The sequence below is a fragment of the Oncorhynchus mykiss genome, chromosome 23 (genome assembly GCF_057628025.1).
Source record: "Oncorhynchus mykiss isolate SJ-2025 chromosome 23, ASM5762802v1, whole genome shotgun sequence".
In the NCBI taxonomy this organism is placed as follows: Eukaryota; Metazoa; Chordata; class Actinopteri; order Salmoniformes; family Salmonidae; genus Oncorhynchus; species Oncorhynchus mykiss.
This window is the reverse complement of record NC_143044.1, coordinates 32,891,355-32,909,194: the sequence shown is the minus strand read 5'-3', so window position 1 is coordinate 32,909,194 and position 17,840 is coordinate 32,891,355. Positions and strand designations below refer to the sequence as shown.

The 17,840-nt window shown below is 44.5% G+C and overlaps 2 protein-coding genes across 11 annotated transcripts in view; one reads left to right on the top strand and one right to left on the bottom strand.

Moving 5' to 3' along the window:
- The window catches only part of lmtkb (lemur tail kinase 1 b), a 105,196-nt gene extending 92,153 nt beyond the window's left edge, over positions 1-13,043 (top strand). For 5 of the 7 annotated variants that reach the window (XM_036960478.2, XM_090217312.1, XM_036960482.2 and 2 more), the window contains 10 exons: positions 151-269; positions 421-508; positions 1,267-1,400; positions 1,954-2,160; positions 2,468-2,617; positions 2,996-3,198; positions 3,687-7,525; positions 8,294-8,417; positions 8,627-8,860; positions 9,076-13,043. In XM_036960478.2, coding sequence (XP_036816373.2) covers positions 151-269; positions 421-508; positions 1,267-1,400; positions 1,954-2,160; positions 2,468-2,617; positions 2,996-3,198; positions 3,687-7,525; positions 8,294-8,417; positions 8,627-8,860; positions 9,076-9,104 — 5,127 coding nt within the window. In that variant the 3' untranslated portion in view covers positions 9,105-13,043. The remainder of the gene's footprint in view (positions 1-150; positions 270-420; positions 509-1,266; positions 1,401-1,953; positions 2,161-2,467; positions 2,618-2,995; positions 3,199-3,686; positions 7,526-8,293; positions 8,418-8,626; positions 8,861-9,075) is intronic. The other 2 variants (XM_090217315.1, XM_090217313.1) reach the window with 2 other exon arrangements.
- baiap2b (BAR/IMD domain containing adaptor protein 2b) overlaps positions 11,295-17,840 on the bottom strand; it is a 158,717-nt gene continuing 152,171 nt past the window's right edge. For 2 of the 4 annotated variants that reach the window (XM_090217318.1, XM_090217319.1), the window contains 2 exons: positions 15,134-15,186; positions 11,295-14,195 (listed from right to left, as the gene is read on the bottom strand). In XM_090217318.1, the coding sequence (XP_090073444.1) occupies positions 15,150-15,186 (37 nt within the window). In that variant the 3' untranslated portion in view covers positions 11,295-14,195; positions 15,134-15,149. The remainder of the gene's footprint in view (positions 14,196-15,133; positions 15,187-17,840) is intronic. The other 2 variants (XM_036960473.2, XM_036960477.2) reach the window with 1 other exon arrangement.

Below are 17,840 nucleotides of genomic sequence, written 5' to 3'. Positions count from 1 at the left end.
GTGTGTGTGTGTGTGTGTGTATGTGTGTGTTGTGCGTACCTTCTCGGTGTGTCTCTGTGTTTCTGTGTGTGTGTGTGTGTGTGTGTGTGTGTGTGTGTATGTGTGTGTTGTGCGTACCCTCTCGGTGTGTCTCTGTGGCTCTATTACTAGGTTCTCCTGGGGGAGGTGAATGCGGGTCTCAGCACCACCCAGGTGGTGGTTAAGGAGCTGAAGGCCAGTGCCAGTGTTCAGGACCAGATGCACTTCCTGGAAGAGGCCCAGCCATACCGGTGAACAGACTTAATCTTTCTCTGTCTATCTTTCCCACTTTTTCTGGAATTGACCTCGAGTTGATTGAAGACCAAGTCCTGTTTCTTTATTTGTCATGACAGTGCTTTGTGCCGACACTAACTCTGTGACATTGCACCCATCCGTCTCCAGTGCCCTCCAGCACCCAGCCCTCCTGCAGTGCCTGGCGCAGTGCACTGAGGTCACCCCTTACCTGCTGGTCATGGAGTTCTGCCCTTTGGTGAGTACTAAACTGGACTGTGACTGTCACTGCACCACTTCATATAGGCCTGCCTATCTGTCTACGGCCATTGTAGTCAGTAGCCTGCTGGACTAGCTAGAGTCATGGTCCAGCGTCTATTGCGATCTCTTTACTGCAGGCAGTCTATGACCCTCATCATCTATTGGACTGATTGGACTACTGGACCACTGTATATCTGGCTACTATAATCACGTCTATGATACTCATCTTTGTACTGAAGTGATTGTGCCAATATATCATATTAATTTGCATTTGTCTGCCCCCCAGTGACCAGATATTGTATTACAGGCTGAGTGAGCAATTATCTGATTGTGACGTATCCATTCTGAGGGAAGACCTACCTACACTCATTGACAGGACGTTTCACTTCCAAAAAGTCCTTCAGCCAGTGTGCAGTGACCTAGCTGTACTGTAATTAGCTAAATGTCTAAACAGCATCCTTTATTGTGTCAATATCTATATATCTCTAATATCTCCACTAGGGTTCCATTTCAATTCCAGTCAAATCAGGAAGTCCAAATTCCAATTCCAGTTCTCCTCAATGCTTTTTAATGATGGACATTTTGAATTTAGTTTGCTTTCTGAATTGAGTGGAATTGAAATTGGAATTGCCTCATACTCGGATCTTCACTATATCTAGGTTACATTGTAAATAAGAATGTGTTCTTAACTGACTTGCGTAGTTAAATAACGGTTCAAAAAAAGAACATCTCTATATATCTCCCCCATGTCACCAGGGTGATGTGAAAGGGTACATGCGGAGCTGTCGGACTGCAGACACAATGACCCCTGAACCCCTGATACTGCAGAGGATGGCCTGTGAGATTGCCTCAGGACTCCTGCACCTACACAAACACAACTTCGTACACAGGTGGGTGTCACTTCCTCTATCTACATATCAGTACCACTATGTTATAGTCTTTATACTACAACCCACTCATTGGAATTATACTGTTATTACCCTGTAGACTGGTGGTACCCGGTAGTCACGTGCTGCCAGACGTCACATCATATTCTTGTTCTGTAGAAACCTATGACAAACTAGGTTCCCAGAATCCCGTAGCTGTGAGTTGTTGGATTTCTTCTTGGTTCCTATTGGTTCCTTCCTGTAACAATATCCTGGTGCTGCCTGAGTGCCTCTTCATAGACTCCAGCATCAGTGATTTTGTTGCAGGGGGAGACCTCTTCTCTCCAGAGTGACCCCTTCTCTTCACTGTCTACACAGCATCCACTTATAAGGAATGGTTCAAATTGATGAGTAAAACTGTATTGATTGACTGCATGAAGTTCTGTAAGGCTTTTAGTACAGTATTGAAAATGTCAAGACTGTCCATTGACTCACCATGATAACTTGCCCGTTATGCATATACATCATCAATCAATTATCATCTCATGTACAATTGTGTTCTCTGTCTTCCCTCCAGTGACTTGGCCCTGAGAAACTGCCTTTTGACCGCTGATGTCACAGTGAAGATTGGAGACTACGGCCTGTCACACAATAAGTACAAAGACGACTACTTTGTGACGTCAGACCAGATGTACGTGCCACTGCGTTGGATCGCTCCAGAACTCATAGATGAAGTCCATGGCAACCTACTGGTAGTAGGCCAGAGCAAACAGAGCAACGTCTGGTAAGAACATCAATCGACTGACAGATAAATAGATTGATTCAGCCAAATTCTGGATGAAGACCAATCTCAATGGAGCATGCTTTTTAGTCGAGGAATCTGTGTCCAGGAAACCGACCCTATCTGGATTTTGGTCTCAGTGATCGTAATTATCCAATGTTTTCCCCAATAAATATGGATTGTTATGTTTTACATGTAAGTAAGCATTTCACTGTTAGTCCACACCTTTTGTTTACGAAGTATGTGTAATTTGATTTGATGTGTTGCTCTTCCCCGTGATTCTATAGTCTGATGTTGAGTGTTTTTTCAGGTCTCTGGGCGTGACTATCTGGGAGTTGTTTGAGTTGGGCAACCAGCCGTACAGACACTATTCTGACAGACAGGTCCTGACGTACGCTGTGAGGGAACAGCAGCTCCGACTGCCCAAGCCCCTGCTCAATATACCCCTGGCAGAGCGCTGGTGAGTGTCTCTCTCACTCACACACACACACACACACACACACACACACACACACACACACACACACACACACACACACACGGAGACAGACGGAACGACAGACACACACAGACACAAAAACAGACAAACGTCATCCCACACATATTCCGCGTCCCAAATGGCACCCTATTTAGTGCCTAGGGCTCTGGTCAAACATTGTGCACTAAATAGAGAATAGTGTGGCATTTTGGACACAGCCATAAAACGACTGATGTGTGATGTACTACTTCTGACTACAGCCGATAGATTCATTTGTGGTTCATTATATCTTCCTGTATCCCATGGTTGTTGTAATGGTTGTTGTGGTGTGTGTATGTGCGTGTGTTCTTGTGTCACCAGGTATGAGGTGATGCAGTTCTGCTGGCTCCAACCAGACCAGAGGCCCAATGCAGAGGAGGTCCACCTGTTACTCAGCTACCTGTGTGCCAAGGGGGCCAATGAGGCCGAGGAGGACTTTGAGAGGCGCTGGAACTCCCTGCGTCCCAACCCCAACGCTGGCCCCAACAACAGCCTCCACCATGGGGCAGGAGCCCTGGCCATTGGTACGTTTACGACACTTTTTATTGCTCCTGTCTACTTTGCATTATGTTTTATTGTCTGCTTCTGTTTTAAAATAAAATACAAATCTGCACATTGCTCTTTTCAGGAAGAGAAATATACTGTCCTCAAATGACCCAAATTAAGAAGAAATAGTGTGTGATTATAAATGTTTACTCATTACTCGGGGCGGCAGTAGCCTAGTGGTTAGAGCATTGGGCCAGTAACCGAAAAGTCGGTAGATCGAATCCCCTAGCTGATAAGATACAAATCTGTCGTTCTGCCCCTGAACAAGGCAGTTAACCTACGGTTCCCCAGTAGGCTGTCATTGTAAATAAGAATTTGTTCTTAACTGACTTGCCTAGTTAAATAAAGGTAAAAGAATACTCACATACTCAGGGCCCACCAACCCTGCTTTAGTTGATTACAGTCTGCTGCTGTTTGACATTAAATTTTCTCTTAGGGGATTACCAAAGTACTTATCTGTCTACAGACCTCCCCTCCTCCTCCTTCCCCCTGCTGGAGCAGTTCTCTGGATGCGACGGCTACCACAGTGAGTCAGGAGATGATATACTGACCGTGACCGAGACCAGCCACGGCCTGAACTTCGAGTACAAGTGGGAGAAGGCTCGGGCGGGGGCGGAGCAGCCTTACCACCGTGCTGCCTTGTCCTCCAGCGGTACCCTGGGGGCCGTCAACTACCACCGCCAGGACCTGTACTACCCCCCTGGGCCAGGGGGCATGGTGGGGGGCTGTGGTGGGGTGGCCTACTACGAGCCCAAGATGCTGCATGGTTCTGGGGTCGGGGTGGTGCCGGTGCTCAGCGCCTGTAGTCCTTCAGTGAGCGCTGAGTACTACGTCCGCATGGAGGAGCCTGGTGTGGACTGTCACATCAACATGGACCTGGACTACACCATGTGCTCCTACAGCCCAGACTACCAGGGCAGCAACAGGAGCTTCCTGACAGGAAGTGGCAGTGCAGACTCAGGGGAGTGTATTATGGGGATGGGTGCATGTCCCTCCCAGGCCCACTCCAAGCCTGTGGACTCGTACTGGTCGGCAGACATCTGTAAAGCTGGGGGTGGTGGAGCGTATGACTCGGACCCAGATGGAAGCCCGGCCATCTCCCTGACCATGGAACCCCTGCTGGGGCAAGTCTCTGACTCCAGCCCCCTGAGACCCTGGGAGGCTGGTCATTACGTCTCCTACAAGGACCGGGATGGGGGGTTCTACTACGAACACTCACCCCCTATGGGCATAGGCCACCACATGGGTCTGGGTCTGGACCATCACCAGCACTACCTGATGGGGCGGGAACACTCTCCCCCCGAGCCACACCAGGAGAGCTGGGGGTCCCGGAGCCTGCGTCAGGCCCTGGGGGAACTGGAAAACCCTCTGGGGATATCTCCCTCCATCAGTACCCCTCCCCAGGGTGGTGGTCCTCCTTTTGGAGTAGGGGACCCCTACCTGGAGACGACCAAGGGACCAGGCTCCATCATTGGGGGGAGTAGCGTCACTGGGGGTTACTATGACATGATGGGTTCTCTGAGGAAAACCATGCCGACCATGCCAGGCCACACCCACTCAGTCAGCATCACCATGGCGTCGGAAGACTCGGACGAGGAAGAGGATATATTCTCAGAGAGGCAGAGAATCAACAGTAGTAACACCTGGCCCTCTAATCTCTCTAACCATTGCACTAACAACAACAGTCTAGGCCTGGGCCGTAGTAGACAGGCTGGCTGTAGGCAACAACAGGATGCCTATGTAGACTTTCTCTACACTATGCCCACTACCGACATAGAGGACTCGTGGCCTGAGGAGCACAACCTGACCTTCCGCTCCTCTGTCTCTGCTGCAGTTAAACCCATAGACTGCCTGGAGGCTACGGCGGCTTCGGCTAAAGACAGCAGCTGTCTATCCCTGGGGAAGCATCATACCCTGATACCCTCCGACGACGCCTACAACACCTACATCTATCTGTGCCATGAGAGGGAGGGGGAGAGGGAGGTGAAGCCGCCACCAATCGAGTGCTGCCACTCTCATTTCGTCGACCCCCTTACAGGCCTAGTGGTGCGAAACTACACCTGTGATGGCTACAGAGATCAGATTGTAGAGATACTCAACAACGAGGAAGAGAGTGTGAATCTGTCTCCAGCACCGGGAGGGCCTAGTGTGTCTAAATCAACCCTGACACACAACACTAACACAACCACAACCGTAACCAACCTTGACCACCCTGTTCAGTATGTTAACATCACTATGGACGATACCCTTTCCATAGACCACAAGCAAGAGGTTGTCACAGAAGACAAAGGGGTTCTCACGGATCCTAAACCAGAGGACATGACTATGGCTATGACTGCCCCACTTCCCTCAGTGAATGTGCCTGGCCTAGTCTGCTTGGTTGAGCCAGAGTCAGAGCTGAGCCATACGTTAGACAGCGGCCTGGACAGAGACCACTGCTCCAGCATCAGTCTAGTGGACATCTCCGACTGCTATACCGACGACGATGATGAAGACGATGACATTACTGACGTGACCTCAGGGATCTTTGCTGACGAGGCATCGGCCGGGGACCTTAACGCCTCCCCCTCCTTGGCCCATCCCCTCAAGTCCCTGCAGAAGCAGGTGGGAACACCCGATTCCATGACTTCCATGGATTCCATGGACCTGATGCCTTTAGCGGCCGGCTCCACCACAGAGCCATTCAGCCCTGCCTTCAGCTCCTCCCACCCATCTAGTTCCTCCCCCAAGGCAATGGATAGCGGGTACGACACAGAGAATAACGAGAGCCCAGAGTTTGTCCCCAAGGAGCCCCACAATGAGCCCCGGGACCCAAAGACATTCACCCAGCCACTTGGAGAGTCTGTCCTGGACACCAGCCTGGATGAAGAGGGGGAGGAGGGGGGAGAGGAGGCCGAGGTGGCTCCACCGGAGGATGAGGATGAACCTGCCCTGGATGAAGATGTGACTCTAGCAGCCTCACAGACCACAGACAAAGAGAAGGAGCTGGCCCCCCTCAGTGAGAAGAACCCTTACAGGGACTCTGCCTACTTCTCTGACTATGAGAATGAGCGCCTTTCCAGGGATGATGAGGATGAGAAAGTGGGGGGTGATGAAAATGTAGAAGTGGAGGAGGGAGAAAAGGAGGAGAGCCTGACAAGGAAGAGGGAACTCAGCCCTCTTCGTATAGAGGAAGAGGAGGGAGAGGGGGAGATGAGCCTGACAGAGAAGAGGGAACTCAGCCCTCTTCATATAGAGGAAGAGGAGGAGGGAGAGGGAGAGGTGAGCCTGACAGAGAAGAGGGAACTCAGCCCTCTTCATATAGAGGAAGAGGAGGAGGGAGAGGGGGAGGTGAGCCTGACAGAGAAGAGGGAACTCAGCCCTCTTCATATAGAGGAAGAGGAGGAGGAGGAGAGTCTGACAGAGAGGGAGCTCAGCCCTCTTCATATAGAGGAAGAGGAGGAGAGCCTGACAGAGAAGAGGGAACACAGCCCTCTTCATATAGAGGAAGAGGAGGAGGGAGATGAGACCTCAGCTCTTCTGGAGGAGAGTGAAGACCCAGAGATGGAGGGTTGCTTGACAGAAGAGTGCCACCATGATGAAGGGCTGGAGCTGGGGCTAGAATTGGCCTCTAATATCTCTGGAGAAGTAGAGGAAGGGTCAGAGGGATGGCCTGCCCAGGAGGAGCCCTCTTCCCTGGGAGACTGGGCAGCAGAGGTGGTGGGGGCTATGGAAGAAGCCCTGGGGGAACTCAAGAGGAGCAGCAGTACTGAAACCAACTCTGGTACCAAGGAGGAGGAGGAAGAGGAAGGAGAGCGTAGAGACATGGAGGACTCATCTGAAGCCTTAGAATTAGCAGATGTCCTACAAGAAGCATCTTGCGAAAGGTCAGAGAGCATTGACAAGGACGATGATGATGAAGAGAACGGACCTCCCGCACGACGTCAACGCTTCTCCTCCTCCTCCCCTCCCTCCATTCCTCCATCACCTCTCCCCCCGATGACTCCCCCTCCGGTCCGGGTGTCGCTCACAGACGGGGGGGAGGCGGATGAGGAGGACGGAGATGGTGACTCGGATGACAGTGAGTCAGATGAGGAGCTGAGGTGTTACAGTGTTCAAGAGGAGCAGAGTGGAGGGGAGGAGAGCGAGGAGGAGAACCATGTGGTACCCATCGTGGTCAGCGACTGTAGCGATGCTCATAACCTACGTAGTCTACTGAAGGTGCCCACCACGCTCACCTCCGAGTCGCTCGCTGATGACCTGCTGGGACGAAAGAAGAAGGTGGTGTCCTTCTTTGATGATGTCACTGTTTACTTGTTTGACCAGGTGAGTAGTCAATCACAGATGAAGGAAAACAAGATAACGGAAAGGGTAGTTTCTGCATCATGCTAGTTCACAAGTTCATAGCCATTTTCTGCTTTTTTCATTCTATCTAAGTCACATGGTATAAGACAAATAAGATATTTTTTTGTGCCTTGAATTAAACTAGACATACTACTATAGACACTGAACAAAAATATAAATGCAACATGTAAAGTGTTGGTCCCATGTTTAATGAGCTGAAAGTAAAATAATCCCATAAAGTTTCCATACGTACAAAAACTGTATTTCTCTCAAATTTTGTGAACAAATTTGTTTACATCACTGTTAGGGAGCATTTCTCCTTTGCCAAGATACTCCATCCACCTGACAGATGTGTCATATTAAGAAGCTGATTAAACAGCATGATTATTACACAGGTGCACCTTGTGCTGGGGACAATGAAAGGCCACTTTAAAATGTGCAGTTTTGTCGTGTGGGAAAAATCATTCTGATTGACTCGGCCTGGCTCCCTGCTGGTTGGGGCTGGGTGCCTAGTGGGTGGGCCTATGCCCTCCATGGTCCACCCATGGCTGCACCCCTGCCCAGTCATGTGAAATCCATAGATTAGGGCCTAATGCATTTATTTAAATTGATTTATTTCCTTATATGAACTGTAACTCTGTAAAATCTTAGACATTTTTGCATGTTGTGTTTAAATATTTGTTCAGTATATTTTTGTTTAAAATGCACTATAACCATAGTTCTAACCTTTTGACTACTGTCCGTTTCCAGCAGAGCCCAACTAAAGAGCTGGCTGAGCATGGTTTCTCTCCAGAAGCTGAGACCAGCGGACAGGGTTCAGAGAGCAAACAACCAACCTCTGATGACTCCTCAGATGGAAACATCTCAGAAGAGAGTAAGTACACTAGTCCAGAGTCCACTACTTACATTGAAACATTGATTGAAGTCAATCGGCATTTCATTTCATAATCAATCTCAAATCTATGATTTTAGATGTGTAAAATATAAGAGGCTGTTTCCAAACTGCTCCCTTTCTCTTCCTCTCTCCATACCTACTTTCCTCCCTCCCTCCCTCTCTCTACCTTCCTCCCTCTTTCACTTCAGGTGCAGGGTATGAGTGGGAGGATGACTTCCCCTTGTTGCCCCTCCTGACTTCCTCATCCAAGATGGCTGCCTCCTCCTCAGCCTCAACCCCCTCCACACCCAGCCTGCCCGCCACCTCCAAGGCCCCGGAGCCCAAACCAGCGGTGCAGTACTCCCGCTTCACCGTTTCCCCTAGCCATGTGTCTCGCTTCTCCATCACACACGTCTCCGACTCCGACATAGACTCTGGTCCAGGTGAGTGATGTTTCATTAGAAACATGTCTGAGGAGAACTTATTGTATGGATTTTACAAAGTGAATAATGAAACATAATGAATAAGTTGTAACTATCTGCCTCTCTCTCTCTCTCTCTCTCTCTCTCTCTCTCTCTCGCACTTTCTCTCGCCCTCTCCCTCTGTCACTCTCCCTCTGTCTCTCTCTCGCTCTCTCTCTCTCTCTCCATCTCTTCAGGGAGCAGTGAGGATGGGGACAGAGAGTAGACAGCCACCCAGGAGCTGCACCACATAAACTTATCGTGACTTTTATGTAGAGCTTTTTGGACATCAGGTTTCTGAAAAGACAGTGCCTCTTATTGTTTATGGTGTGGAAGAAGAGGGGAAAAGAGAATCAACTCTTATGAGAATATATAAAATAATATATGATAATACAGTTGAAATTGGAAGTTTACATACACCTCAGCCAAATACATTTAAACTCAGCTTTTCACAATTCCTTACATTTAATCCTAGTAAAAATTCCCTGTCTTAGGTCAGTTAGGATCACCACTTTATTTTACGAATGTGAAATGTCAGAATAATACAAGAGAGAATGATTTATTTCGGCTTTTATTTCTTTCATCAAATTCCCAGTGGGTCAGAAGTTTACATACACTCAATTAGTATTTGGTAGCATTGCCTTTAAATTGTTTCACTTGGGTCAAACGTTTTGGGTAGCCTTCCACAAGCTTCCCACAATAAGTTGGGTGGATTTTGGCCCATTCCTCCTGACAGGGCTGGTGTAACTGTATCAGGTTTGTAGGCCTCCTTGGTCACACATGCTTTTTCAGTTCTGCCCACAAGTTTTCTATAGGATTGAGGTCAGGGCTTTGTGATAACCACTCCAATACCTTGACTTTGTTGTCCTTAAGCCATTTTGCCACATCTTTGGAAGTAGGCTTGGGGTCATTGTCCATTTGGAAGACCCATTTGCGACCAAGCTTTAATTTCCTGACTGGTTTCTTGAGATGTTGCTTCAATATATCCACATAATTTTCCTTCCTGATGATGTAATCTATTTTGTGAAGTGCACCAGTCCCTCCTGCAGCAAAGTACCCCCCAAACATGATGCTGCCACCCCCGTGCTTCACAGTTGGGATGGTGTTCTTCGGCTTGCAAGGAAGTGGTTCTGTTCATCACAAAGCCCTGACCTCAATCCTATAGAAAAGTTGTGGGCAGAACTGGAAAAGCATGTGCGAGCATGGAGGCCTACAAACCTGACTCAGTTACACCAGCTCTGTCAGGAGGAATGAGGCAATATTCACCCAACTTATTGTGGGAAGCTTGTGAAAGGCTAACTGAAACGTTTGACCCAGGTTAAACAATTTAAAGGCAATGCTACCAAATACTAATTGAGTGTATGTAAACTACTGACACACTGGGAATGTGATGAAAGAAATAAAAGCTGAAATAAATAATTCTGTACAATTTTTCTGATTTATTCACATTCTTAAAATAAAGTGGTGATCCTAACTAACCTAAGACAGGGAATTTTTACTAGGATTAAGTCAGGAATTGTGACAAAAACTTAGTTTAAATGTATTTGGCTAAGGTGTATGTATACTTCCTACTTCAATTGTAAATACACAGAGTAATATACGTTACAAAGAACTTATATGCAGGTAAAGACTTTTATGTTGCGTTCAACATGTTTTTTGAGCGACAACACAAATCTATGGACGAACTTTGGAACGTTGTTTGCCACCATAGTCATCACTCATTTACAGTATGTTATGGAGAGCAAAAAACATGGGTATCTAAACAGAACACACCGTGTACCCCACTCATAGGAGGAGGGAGTGAAAAAATGGAGGAAAGGACAGAATCCAGGCTTTTCACTGAAGGATCGGTGTTGGAAAGTGACCAACAACATATCTTTGAGACATTGCTTCACCTGTCCTCTTCAAATATAAATGAAATGGCACATGTAATATAATAACGTTACATGTTTCCAAACACTTTTACATCCATTGAAGAGAATAATGGGACACCTAAGTGTATGTGAAGGAATGGAGCTATTGAACAAGGCGGAAAGTTGTTGCCTTGAAATGACTGTATTAGCAGAGATGATCAATGCTGCATTTAGTGACTCCAGAGTTTCCTATAAGGAGTAGGACCACCACTGTATTGTACTGTATGTATCGCCCTTATGATTCCCTCCAATCAGAATTCCAGAGTCACTATTCCTCTCCCTCTGTCTGTGTGGGTCACTATTCCCCTCCCTCTGAATGCCTGGGGTGTAATCATTAGTGCACACCGTAGCAAACAGTTGCAAAACGTTTTGCGACGGAAAACAAATTCAGGTATGTCCTTCCCCTGTTGGTTCCGTTTGCTTCCGTTTTGGTTCTAGTGATTCCACCTCTGCTTTTACATACATCCCTGGACCTAAGCTATTGTGAGAATCCATCAAGTCAGTTTTGAGGCAATATCATTCAGATGACTTTTAATAAATGCTGTACGTATTTTTTAGGATCTTGGATCCACGTGCTTTGCAGCAGATAGTGTGGGTAAATCACAGCATATTGTGAGCATTTTACATATTGGCTTATGTGTTGAGCTTCACGTCATCACATGCTGTGTAATAGGTCTCCTTGTCTTGAGGTGAAGATTCTTTGTTAAATTATCAAAGAACTTGTACATTTCCGATTCTGAAAATCGGACTGCAGTATAAGAACTGCAAGCTTACAAATACACAGATAAACTTACAGATACAGTAGCATATCATTTTTATAGAACACCTTTGATGAAATTATCACTTTTAAGAAATATGAAACCTAAAAATGAAACTTAAAGAATGGAAGAACAAACAAATTATTTTCAAGTTGCTCAAGTGGCTTCGGTAACATGTTGAAGATTAAATAATCCAATTACTATTGGAAGACCACAGGACTGAGTACTTGTTCAGTGTTAACATATTGTTTATGTTCAGCTGTGTGGTGGTCAAGGGTTTGGTGATGCTACATGGGTTTGTCGTTATGTAATGTTTCACGGTTGTGTTCATGATTTTAACAATGGAAGGTGCATTTGGAATTTATGGACCTTACTTTGCTATGTACAGTATGTGAAAATGTATGTGCTATAGAAAGGAAGACGGGTGGTTGTGGGTGTAACATAGAAAGCATTCCGTACAATCAGGCTGGTAAGATAATGCAGTATTACATCAGTATCACTGCAGCATGGTCGCAGGTATGTTTGTGCAGTCTTGCCTACCTCAATCACCATAGGTTGGCAAGACAGTACAAACAGATCTGGGACCAGGCTAATGTCACTGTAGGCTTTAGCTTCAAAGAACCAGGGTGCCAATTTAGTTCACATAGATATAGAATTACATACAGTAGGTTCTATTTCTATGGTTCACAGATCCACTCTAGTCTACATGCAGTCAGTGTGTTTTGTTCTGTTTGTTTGCCTTTCTAGAGCTTTAATATTGTTCACTAGTATAGTGTCTATAGATCTATCTAGACCGCCGTCTGTGTATGTACTATTTTTATATATCAAAAAAAGAAAGAACATATCAAGAAATGACCTGGAAGTGGGAGATAAAAGGAGATGTCTTTGTTTTATTGTTGCCAAAGAGATATATTTAATGAAGTCATGAGGAAAACAGGAACAGGAATATATATTTGATCTATAATGTTTTAACCCTACAGATGTAGGATCTTAATTTGAGACAGTTTGCTACAGCAGGAAAATAATCCTGCAGCAACAGGAAATGTGATTATTGTGGGTTATAATTCATGGACATTTTTGTAGGGCGTGATACAATTTTCAAAGAGGAAATTACAAACTTCCAAAGGCTTTTTAAACATCAAATACTCTACAATTTTGAAACGCCCTGCATTGTAGGAAAGTTCTCCTGCAACAGGGTGATCAAATTAAGATCCTACATCTGTATAGCGAGACGATAGCCTGGGTACCAGTCTGTTTGTGTCATCATGCCACTGTAATGATGACACAAACCAACTGGTACCCAGGCTAGTGAGACAAAGGGGGTATTGTGATAAGGAGCAACATTTGGTAATGCGCTGGTTGTGATTTAAACGAGCAGGACTAGTTTAGGCATGCTGTCAGTAAATGTGCCCCACCCACACTCACTTACTGGTCACATGGTTACTTTCTGTACCTTATTATGAAATATAAATAAAATCTGTTTTACACAAGGATGTGGGTCTCATGTATTACATAGCCTGGTCCCAAATCTGTTTGTGCTCTCTAGCCAACTCATAATGCTCACTTTAAAAAATGATAATGTAAAAACATGAAGCAAAGAGAGTATAAAAGGAGACGTGCTTTTCAAGAGTTTCTTATAAACACAGTAGAAACGCACAGGTAATATCTGGAATATACTCTGCAATATCACTTTATTTTCTCTAGTAAATTCAGTGTTTTTTCTATAAATTTACAGACAAATGAAACGGGATGAGAAGCAAATGCATTTATAAAATAGTACGAAATACAACAACTCCTTTGTATTGTTATGTATTAATGTCATACTATACAGTTGATATATGCATGAATGCTTAATATTATTGTTTTTCTGTCATTTAAAATATGAGAATAACAGTGAAAAGCATTTGAATGCTATAACTTAAAGTATTGTGTATAACATTGACCTTTTCTTTCTCCATCTCTCCTAATCTAGTGTGCGGCTCAGACTCATGTAGAAATGTGTTTCTACAAGCCGCCATGCCCTGTGCTCTTTATATTCTCCCTGATACAGGCCCTTTAACATATACTGTATAACATAGTTTACTTTGTGACAAATGTATTGCTCACACAAACAAATTCAAAGAAATTCCTCCAAATCTTACAAATCGCTAATAGCAAGAAGTAAAATACGACTAGATCATAGAACTAGACACCCACAATAAGGTAGATCAAACAAATACCTTTTCTTAAGCATATTCATACATTATTAACAAGTAACAGATTCAGTTATAATTTACTGCATACAGTTTATTACTGTTTTCAAATGCTTTAATTGTATTGTATTGACGAGGCAGTCCAAGGCTAGGTGTGCTTGAATGCTATGGATAGTTCAGTCTGTGCTAAAACTTGTGCAGCACATGGTCTACACTACTTGTGAAAGATTAGTCCTGTGTGTGCTTGGATTTGTCAAACAAAATCAGGGTTCTTCTTCCAATTGGCTGGCTAAATGTATCTGTGCTTTACAGCAACCAATCAGAGGCAAGGATAATAGGAAGTAGAGCATGGAGCTAATAGAGGATTGGAGGAGGAGACTGGTCATCGACAGAGATGAGAGGCCTGGGTTGGTCCTCAGTGGCCTGGGCTGGTTCCTCCTTAGGCAGAGGGACACTGTACAGACAAGAGGGAGGGAAGATGGATAGGTGGAAGGAAGGGAGGAAGGAAAACAGGAGGAAGGGATAGGGACAGAATGGATGAAGAACGGGAGGAGAGGTGGAGGGAACCAAATGATCCATTAGTTATTAAGACTAAACATTACGGAGTTCAGAGTAGAGAAGTTTGGCGAGTGAGTTTGGAGCTGCCTCTGAATGAAGATGGAGTAAGGGTGAAATAAGGCTTTGATGTGTGCAAGGCAAGCGTCATGCAACAAAACCATCAACAGAGAATTAAGATTATGTTAAGGCTCTAGTCAGTCTGTATCACTGAAGCTTTAGAAATGCGCGATAGAAATGTAAAGGTAATTTCTGATTGAGCCGACATAAGGTTTACCGTGAATGCAGTCTCCGCTAACGCAGGAACATTGCCTTGAAATGTAAATACGCTGTAATGCTGAACTTGCGCGATACATATTGAATAGAGCCCTAAATTAATATTTTCAGAATGTATATTATTATCTGGGTGGAATGCACAACCAATGCCCATCCCTGATTGGTTGGCGAGACACCGAATGAAAGCACTTATACCCACAAATACCCACTGTTTTCTGCCATGTGACATCACTCCTATGTGAGACAATCTGACGTAAGACAATAAAATAATGTCAACTGTTCAAGAGATAGTGGGGACTTCCAAAATGACACCCCATTCCCTAAATAGTGTGCTGGCTCTGCAAAATAATTATACACTATATAGGGAATAGGGTGCAATTTCAGACAAAGGCATAGAATGGGGGAATAGGCTAGGACCCTCCTCATGAAACCAGATGATGACAGGGAGGTGCACTAAGATAGTGGAAGGGAAAGATAGCAAGGCACATAGAAGGGAGAAGAAGCTGGTGAATGGCTGATATTTAGGCTGAATGGTGACATGGGAATCATCTTGTCACTTACGAGGGGTCCGTTTGACTCAAAAGCGGGCAAACTGTTCACTCAAAAGTCCCAAACTGAAAAGGTAAACAGTCCCATGGTGTGAACATTCATGTTCATTTAAAACATTGGGTAAATCATTTAACTTACTTTTCAACACACTGTCTAACTTCTTAATAAACTAACCATAGCCACAGTGTTCAAATAATAATGACATATTTATAACATATTTACATTTGTTTGAACTTATACTTTACATAAACAATGAATCATTTAAAGACAGCAAAACATATGTTTTCACATAAGTACACTGTAAGTTACTATAAGTTACTGTAAGAAAAGCTACAGAATGTTATTGTAAATTCCAAATAAACTGGTTTAACAGTACATTCATGTAAAGAGATGCAGTTAAGAACTGTTAAACCAAAGTTTCTTTGGAATTTACGGTAACATACTGTGTTTTTTCATACAGTAACTTACAGGCTGCCAGTAAGTTACTGTAAAAACAACAGGACTTTTTTTTACCGTGTATGTTTAGTTTGACATATTTTGACAAAACCGCAACTGATGTTAATAACACTAAAGTTAATAATCTTAGGCTATTATACCATTCACCAAAGCCTGTTACTCCCCAAAATGCAATTTGTTCAGTACAACAAAACAAAAGAACCAACATAAAAAAGTTACACGCAAAAAGAGAGGAGCGAGGCAAGCAAGCAAGCAGGCACACACAAATAAACAGGCATATGACACGTACACAAACATTCCACCAATCAAATGTCCACAGAGTACTGTAAATACAGACAACAGTTAAATGGCACGATACCCAGTCACAGGTAAAGTTAATCTGCAGTAAGGAAAAATACCTGTTTGGGAGCAGCAGGAGGAGCTGGCCGGCTAGGGTATAGCGGTGGATCGGGGGTTGTTTGGATAGTTCCGCTAACACTTTGTTTGGATAGTCTCCATACAGATGTTCAGTAAATATTCAAACTGTTTAACAAACTATCTACTAACCCTAGTTCCACCCACAAACCCCTAACCCTCACAATCTGCTATAAAACAACAAAGATGCAGTTTGAGCATCTATAGACCATCGATAGGGGACTATCTAAATAAAATGGGACCTACTGTACTGTACTAGAAAGGGCAGTGGGCAGACCACAATCCTGACAATAACATTGAGATAGAAGGCGACAGCAAATGTGTAAAGTAAGGTGGAGTGAAGCACTGCATGCATGAGGTAGTGGGAGAGGAAGCTAAGTTGACGACTACTACTAGATTTGAACACAAACTAATTTGTACAATAGTAATATGGTTATTGTGGTAACACTTTACTTGACACACAGCATCATAACACGTTATGACACGGTCATAGCCATGTCACAATTAAGTGATAATGCCTGAGAAGCAGGTGTTTGGAGGATATATTGGCACAGGTGTTGTTAGGCCCGAGATGAAGTCGAGGTCTGGCGAAACGTTCCAATATATCCTCCAAACACCAACTTTGAAAAATTCAAATAATGAATAATAATATTTTCATTCAATTGCTATTTTGATGAATGTATTCACTATTTAATTATTCCACAAGATATAGTCCCTACACATATCGTTCATTCTATCGGTTCGGTTGCTAGAGATGCGACCCAGTCGTTCAGTCTTTTTGTTCTGTAACTATGGACGCGACCCAGTCGTTCAGTTTTTTTGTTCTGTATCTATGGACGTGACCCAGTCGTTTAGTCTTTTTGTTCTGTATCTATGGACGTGACCCAGTCGTTTAGTCTTTTTGTTCTGTATCTATGGACGTGACCCAGTCGTTTAGTCTTTTTGTTCTGTAACTATGGACGCGACCCAGTCGTTCAGTCTTTTTGTTCTGTATCTATGGACGCGACCCAGTCGTTCAGTCTTTTTGTTCTGTAACTATGGACGCGACCCAGTCGATCAGTCTTTTTGTTCTGTATCTATGGACGCGACCCAGTCGTTCAGTCTTTTTGTTCTGTATCTATGGACGCGACCCAGTCGTTCAGTCTTTTTGTTCTGTATCTATGGACGCGACCCAGTCATTCGTTCTAAATGTTTTATTGACATACTGGCTGGCAACGTTCTTATCCCTTGCTTGCTCGCTAGCTAGCCAACTACGGCTAACTTAGTCACGTCAAAAAGCGCAGCCAGAATAACAGTAGCCGCATTTGGGTTTGTTTAAGCTGTTTTCTAGTGACATTTATTTGGATACATCCATAACACTGAGCTAATGCAGCGCGATTTTGCCTGGCAAAGAACATGTGCTGACTCGTCAGGACACTGTTGTCCAGAGGAGCTAGACAACAACACAGCTAACACAATCACTTCAAACTGAAGCTGGGAAGACTGCAACCTAGCTGCACCTCGTTTCGTTTAACATTTTTTCAATGGACATGTCTTGGTATATATCCATAGAAATGATGCCAGCTGATTCATGATTTCGACTGGCTGAGAAACGCTGCCTGTCTCATCCCAACACCCGACTCGTTCATTGCTATGGGACAGCTGAAGATCGAATTTGAATATTGAAACAATGTTGGAAATGTCGGGGAGACAGACTACAAGGTTCATACAAATATCTGCTGTTGAAAACTAAATGTCAGTCTAAAATAAATGTGAGATGATGTCTATATACTTTTTATAGTGCAGATCAAGTTTATAAAGTGCCTGGCTTGACTGATGAGACAGTGGACTGCTCAGTCAGATGGAACAG